At 66.0% G+C, this 6,968-nt stretch overlaps 1 protein-coding gene across 1 annotated transcript in view; it reads right to left on the minus strand.

Moving 5' to 3' along the window:
- The window catches only part of LOC138839017 (nectin-1), a 57,264-nt gene extending 51,758 nt beyond the window's left edge, over positions 1-5,506 (minus strand). The window contains exon 1 of the mRNA XM_070038674.1: positions 4,745-5,506. Within this exon, the coding sequence (XP_069894775.1) occupies positions 4,745-4,823 (79 nt within the window). The 5' untranslated portion in view covers positions 4,824-5,506. The remainder of the gene's footprint in view (positions 1-4,744) is intronic.
- Between the last annotated feature and the right edge of the window lie 1,462 nt (positions 5,507-6,968).

Raw genomic sequence — 6,968 nt, forward strand, 5'->3', positions numbered from 1 at the left:
TCTAAGCCATCAGTCCAACTGGGATTCCAACACAGTCCAGCAGGCCTTACTCTGCAGTGATTCTGGGCTGCCAGACTGCACAGAGAAGATTGAGCTATCTGCTTCTCATCCCCCCCCCCCCGCACCCCACCAGGAGACCATGAATGGCACAGCGTCCAGGCACCTCCAAGAATATACACTTATTTCTTCCACCAGCCCCTGCTCAGGATAAACCTGGGGTTACCCATGGTCCTGAAGATACTACAATCCACCATCCAGAAAGCCTTTCTATGCCACAAGGCTTTCGTCCAGTCTCTTCTCTTTCCTTCTCTCCCAGCTCCAAACAACACAGGGAGTGCAGAGAAAGGGTTAACTGGAAGAAGGGTGTTATCTCCCCTCAGGGCATTCCCTCTGCAAGGTGATCCCAGCTCAGATCTTATGTTACCTCCTGCCCAGCCAGAGCATCTGCTGCAGGCTCTGCGAACTGGCCTCTACAGAGGGGTGAGGGCAGCCTGGGGGGGGGGGGAGGGGGGCGAGGGACAGTTCCCAGTTGGCTTTGGGCACAGAGTGCTGGGCACCTAGGACTTCTGTCTCTCTCCTCTTGGTTCCTCATTTCTACTTCCTTTCCTAGCAAGTGGGCTGCCACCTTCTATGCAAGCCCAGGATGCTTCTAGACAAGTGCATGTTGGTCAACCTGGGCACCCATATGGCCCTGCAGGGCTCCATGTGGAAGGCCAAAGCTCCCAGCTCCAGCAAGTCCAGAGTATGCCCCCTGTGATTGCTTTTTTCCAAGTAGCCGTGCAGGAAGCAAAGATGCCAAATTAGGAGCTGCAGACCAATCTCCCTCAGCCCTTCCCAGGCACGTAGGGTTCCTGACAGCCCGTGGGGCAGGCCAGGCAGCAGTTAGCTCCAAGTTCCAGCATTGCTTGGCGGGCCCCAGGAAGGGTGACAGAAGAAGCAAGTCTCTCCAGGTGTTGTCAAGGACTCAGAAACCTCCCTGCAAGGATGCAGAGGCCAGGCTGAAAACCAAGGGCAGAGCAGAAACAGAAGCTGCAGCCAGCCTTACTACCCTGCCCCCTCCCTCCCCCCTCCCCCCCAGCCCTACCCCCACCTCCAGGGCCTAGACCTGGCAGCCTGTCTTGGAAGGAGCAAGCCAAGGGCAGATTCTGGGTCTCCTCTCAAAGTCATCCTCACTGGCACTCTGACACAGACCAGGCATTATCAAGGCTCAGAACCAGCAGCAATCAGTCATGTGTGAACAGTCATTTGATGTTATATATTGGCCCCAGACGGTGGCAACCCACAGAAGAACATGCACACCTCCTAATCCTGCCCTACTGATCATCACTTGCAGCAGTGTGCTGTAGATCACCAGCAAAAACACACAAAGCCCTGCTCCCGTGTGTGCATTTGCTCACACTAGATCAGAGGTGAGGCTGTCAGATGCGTGAGCGGCGAGGTTCCGCAACTGGCGAGCATCCATTCCCAGCTGGCGAGCTGGCTAATGTTCAAAGTCAAAAACAAAAAATATCCCACCAGGTGAAGGCACAGGCACCTTTCCATGTGCCCTGGTCTCAGGTAGGAGGCGCTCAGTTTGCCAGGTTAACCAGGAAAGATACCATCAGGAAAAGCGAAGACACATTCACACCTCCCTGGGGTATTTTCTATTTGTGCTGAACAATGAGCATTAGTCAGCTTCTAAACAATGGCGGCATCATAGATTACAGCAAGTGGAGCCCACCCTCTGCCCCTCCAGCCTGGCCCACTGGTTCATCTGTCAGGATTCTGGCCAGCACGACCGTGCTGGTAGCACACTTCTGGCCTTGCCACAGGTCAGGCAGCCCAGGCAGCGGCCCAGGTAGATTCACCGTACAAAGCCAATGCTGGAGGAAGGAGCTGGTAACACTCCTGGTCTCGGGGAACATCAGCAGCCAGGGACTACCTGTCTTACACACTCCCGACTTCCTAGGCCAGGCAGTCAGGGCAGCTGGGTGCAGGCTCTGTAGTGTCTCTTTCTCCTTCAGTCTTCACTGTGATGCTGAGAGACACTCACCACAGTGCTGCAGGCAAGGAGACAACCCGGTGTACACAGATCACAGCCTCCAGCCCAGCCACAATGCTCTGACCCATAATCCCTAGCACACCTTGGTTTCCTTGTGAAAACAGAGAGAGAGATGAAAAGAACCCACCAGCCACCAGACCACCACGAGAGCAAGCTGAGCACAGGCTGTGGAGAGGGTAGGCTATGAGGCTCTAGGCTGACAGGTCTTCGCCTGGCATACATGACACCTAGGGTGTGTGTTCTCTTACCAGACAAAAGGTGTGGGGAAGCTAATTAGGAAGGGTGTGGTGTGGGTGGGACTCTTCCTCCTTAGGCAGGTTCTCTGTCTCCACCTCTATGGGCTCCTTGACCCTCAAGTAAAAGCCCAGGAAGGAGCCACATCTGTAATCTCAGGAAACAAAGAGAGGCTCCGGCCTTCCCACCCTGCCTGTATGAGGCCTGTGGCATCGGAATATACTTCTGAGGTCACTTCAGTAGCCGGATCAGAGTGTTCTAAAGTCAGGGGCCATGATACACACGGTGGGGGTCTCCTCCCTCCCCAACCCCCTGACTCTCCCTGCCACGGCTTGAGAGAACCCAGAAAAGAGCACCAGACTGGTGATTCCCTAGAGGGAAGCAAGACCCAGCAGGAGATGGGGGTGGGGTGGAGAGTGGAGGTAGGCTGGCAACTTCCAGACCTCTCTGCCTTCTTCATCAGATTGGATGCAGCCATTTCTGCCTGCTCCCTTCACCGAGGACCCCAGAGAAAGCAAGCAGAGGCATACAGAAGACATTGACTGGGTCCAGGAGCTCCAGAGAGCCCAGGAACTTGGGCTGCTTCCGTGGCTGCCGTTCATCAATCACAATCAACGGAAGAGCACTTATTAAGAACTGTCTCAGCTATAGTTCTGTTCTGGGCATCCTGCTGCTCATTTGGATTTTTGGTGGAAGGAGCAACCACCTAGGGCCAGGTGAACCTCCCCTCCCTGCCCCCACCTCCTGAGTGGGTGGAGCTTAGCAGGCCTCCAGCCCCCAAAGAATTCATCACCTTTCCACAGAAAGCTGGGGAAAGAGAGTGACAAATGGAGAGAATGAGGAGAGCTCCTCAGTGCAAGCCCTCCAATCCTTTATCCATCCCAGGATTAGGTTAACCCCTAGTGTGCTGGAGACCGCCAGGACTCTGGGGCAAGCTCTCCTTTCTCTGGGTTCTGGAGGTGGACACACACATTTAATAGGTGCTGAGCAGCCCAAACCCCAGGGTCAGGCAAGTCCTGGAATCGGAGTTTAACCTCAGGCTGTCTGGTGTGAGACCAAGGCCTCTCACGCCCAGCAAGCCCAGGCCCCTACCTGCTGGGCAGTGGCACCTGGGCGCCTTAGAGTCTCCCTTGGGACACCGAGTAAGGCAGCACCCCAGGCAGTGGGGTGGGTGCATACCTGCTTTCCTGGCATCTACCCCTGTGGGAGACTTCAAGGTGCCCGGTGGGCAGGAGGAGGGGCACTGGAGTGAAGGAGGCCGGGCTCCTGCTTTACAAGAGGGCACCAGAGCCACACTGGACAGCCAGGCTGGCCCCTGGCTGACAAACTTCCAGATGGATTTTTGGCATCAGAGCCTCTATCTAATACTCTTTTCCCAGGAGCAACCAGCCTCTGTATTCCAGCCCCCCACCCCCGCCTTCTGACACCCCAAGTCGGGGGCCATGTGCTCCAGCCAAGGGCTAAAAGCCCCCCTGCTGGGGGCAGGAGGTCGTCTCCGATTTCTTCCCAAAAGGGCTCTGTAGGCTCCTCCCCCGCCCCCCTCGGGCCCCAATCGGGTGTCCCGCTGGGAGCCCAGTTGCTTCCCCAGGGACACAAAGGGTTAAACGCAGGCGAGGGGACTCGGTCGGATTTGCCTCCTAAACGCATTTTCCAGTTCATTCCCCAGTACAATATGCCCGGGCCGGGCCGGGCCCCTCCGCCCCCACCCCTCCCCGTCAGAATGGGCCACCGTGCGCCACCCCGGGGTCGGGCCCCCGGCTTAACCCGTCGACTGCCGGCAGCCGGTACCTCGAGGAAAAAGACACGCGGGGCACCCTCGGGAAAGTGGGTCACGCAGCCACCTGGCTGGCAGGAAGCCTGCAGCGCCTCCTCCGGGGAGAGCCCCCGCGTTCGAAGCGGGGTTCCACGGCGGAGCCGCCCAGGGCCAGGAGGCTGCGACCCCCGCGGCTGCCTCGGTTTCCCCGCTCCGGAAAGCACCCGCAGGTGCCGAGCGAGCGAGAAGCCGCGGGTGCCGCAGGAGCGAGCTCCGCGCGCGCGCGCCGTCGGTCGCGGGGCGGTGCGGCGGGGAGGGGGCCCCGTCGGGCCCGGGGTCGACGAGGGAACGCGCGGCCCCCTCCGCCGCGGCCCGCCCCAGCCCCGAACCCACAGCCCCGCGGCCCCCCGGCTGACGCCCTCCCCCGGGGGCCGCCGTCTCACACCCCAGACGCCGATTACGGTGATTATCCGTGCGTTTATGTAACGCGCAGTGTTTCCAAACTGCTGCTCGGGCTGAGGACCGGTTATTAAACAAACAGAACGCGATTACCTACGACGAGGATCGTGCGGGGCGGCGTGGATGGAGAAAGTGCCCGCGAGCCCCCGGGGCCTCGCCCGCGCCGCCGACCCCCTGCATCCACGCCGTGACCCAACTTTCCGGGCTCTCCCTCCGCTCCCTGCCCCGGGTGGGGAGACCGAGGCGAGCCGGCTTACCTGGGAGGAAGAAGGCGGTCACGGCCAGGGCGAGTCCCCACCAGCGTCCAGCGGCGCCCGCGAGCCCCATCCGAGCCATCGGGGGCCGGGGGTCCGGCGCGAGCGGCGGCCGGGAGGGCGCTCCCCGCGCTCCGGAGTCCGGCCGGGGAGACGAGGACGGAGAGCGCCGGCGGCCGGCGGGCGCTGGGAGGACCCGGGTCCGCCGTGGCCGTCGGCCGGGGTGCGGTGCGGTGCGGTGGGTGGGGCGGGGTGTGCGCTCGGCGCGGCCGCGGTCGGGTTCCCGGCCGCCTCGGGCTCGGGTCCTCAGAGATGCCCGCCGCGAGTTGCTCGAGTCCAGCCCCTCGGCTCCTCCCGGCGCCGGTCCCCGCCCTCTCCTTCCACGCAGAGCGGGGCTGCGGACAGGCACCCACCGCCGCCCCCCTCCTCCGGCTGCCCGGAGCCCGCGCCGCGGTCACACCCGCCCGCTCCGCTCCAACTCGCCGGCGTCCATGGCCGGCCGCGCTCCGAGGGTGGCGGGCCGGACGAGCCCGGGCGGCGCGGAGGGGCTCGGGGCCCAGGCGGCGCCGCGCGGCTCGGCGGCCGGGCGCCCGCGCTGCCTGGACCGCGCGGCCGAGCACGAGGAAAGCGAGCCGGGTGCGCCGCGCGTCCCCGCCGCCGGCTTCGCCTTCGCCGCTCGGCCCGGGGCCGGCGATCCGCGCCGCTGTGGAGCTGCCCGGGCTCCGAGGCGAGCCGCACTCGCCGCCGCGCTCTGCCGTCTCTTTCTCTCACTCGCCGCGCTCCGGCCCCTCAGCCGCGCTCCGTGATGTCAGCTCGGGGGAGGGGTTAGCGTTAACCCCTCCAGGCGCCGGCGCGCCCGGCCCGGCCCCGCGCCGCCCGGCCTCCGCCCGCGCGCCCGCGCCGCCCCCCTCCCCCCTCCCGGCGGAGGCGGACGCGGGCGAGGCCGCGGGGTCCCGCGCCGGCCCCCGCTCCCGAGATGCCCCCTCGGGGGTCCCCTTTCGGCCCGGGCGCGGGCCGCGGGGCGGGCGGCCCTGCTCGGCGGCTGACAAAGGGAGGCAGTGACCCCTAGCGGCCGGCGGCGGGGAGCCGCGGCGCGGCGGGGGTGGAGTTAAGATGGGGCGCGGGGCGGCCGCGCCGGGGCCGGGCGGGGAGCGCCGGGGCCGGCCGGGTCCGCGCCGCGCGGGCTCCCCGCAGCCCTCGCCGGCAGCCCTGGGCCCATTGCGCGGACGGGGCCGCGGAGGCCCGGGGGGAGCGGCGGGCGGCCGGGCCGGGCCGGGCCGAAGCGGCGCCGGGACTAGAACCCCCGCGGCCGCAGCCCCCTCGCCCCGGCACCGGGCCGAGGCCGCTCGGCGCCCCGCCAACCGGAAGCCGCCGAGGAGCCGGTGGAGCGCGCTAGCCGGGAGAGCGGGGTGCGCGGGTTTCGGGCGCGGATTCCCGGGCGGTCCCCGCCGCTTCCCGGGGGTCCTTCCCCAGCCGCCAAAGCGCCCGACCTTCCCCAAAGACCGCGAAACCCGCGGGCGCCCTTTCCCGGCGCCTCTGCCCCGGCGGTGTGCGGGATTCCCGCGCCGGCGGCCGTCCGGGACGGGTCCCCCGCGGGCGGCGGCTCGCTGCCCGTCCCGCTCGCCACCACCCCACATCCGGGTGGCGGCCTGCCAGGGCGAGTGCGCCCGCCCGGCCCGCCCGGCCCGCTCCCCCCGACCTCCCGTCCGCATCCCCGCCCCGGGCGGGCAGAGGGACGTGGGCTCCCGCCAGACCCGAGCAGGCGCGGCTGCCTCTGCCCTTTGTGCCCAGCCCTGCACGCGGCGGGACAGCTCTCTATAACGTGGAAATTATCCACCCTGAGAATGGCCGGGGGAGCAGGGCACGGGAGTAGGGGGCCCGGGAGGCAGAGGGGCGGGGCAGGGGGCCTGGGATGGGGCCTGGGGGGGCAGGGGGAGACGCTGGGAGGGCAGAGGGGCAGGGGCAGGGGGCCTGGGATGGGGCCTGGGGGGGCAGAGGGGCAGGCGGAGGGGGCCTGGGAGGGCAGAGGAGCAGGGGGAGATGGCTGGGAGGGCAGAGGGGCAGGGGGAGAGGGCTGGGAGGGCAGAGGGGCAGGGAGAAGGGCCTGGGAGGGCAGAGGGGCAGGGGGAGAGGGCTGGGAGGGCAGAGGGGCAGGGAGAGGGGGCTGGGAGGGCAGAGGGGCAGGGAGAAGGGCCTGGGAGGGCAGAGAGGCAGGGGGAGAGGACTG

Source organism: Dipodomys merriami, unplaced genomic scaffold (assembly GCF_024711535.1).
Source record: "Dipodomys merriami isolate MVZ:Mamm:240054 unplaced genomic scaffold, mDipMer1.0.p SCAF_29, whole genome shotgun sequence".
Classification (NCBI taxonomy): Eukaryota; Metazoa; Chordata; class Mammalia; order Rodentia; family Heteromyidae; genus Dipodomys; species Dipodomys merriami.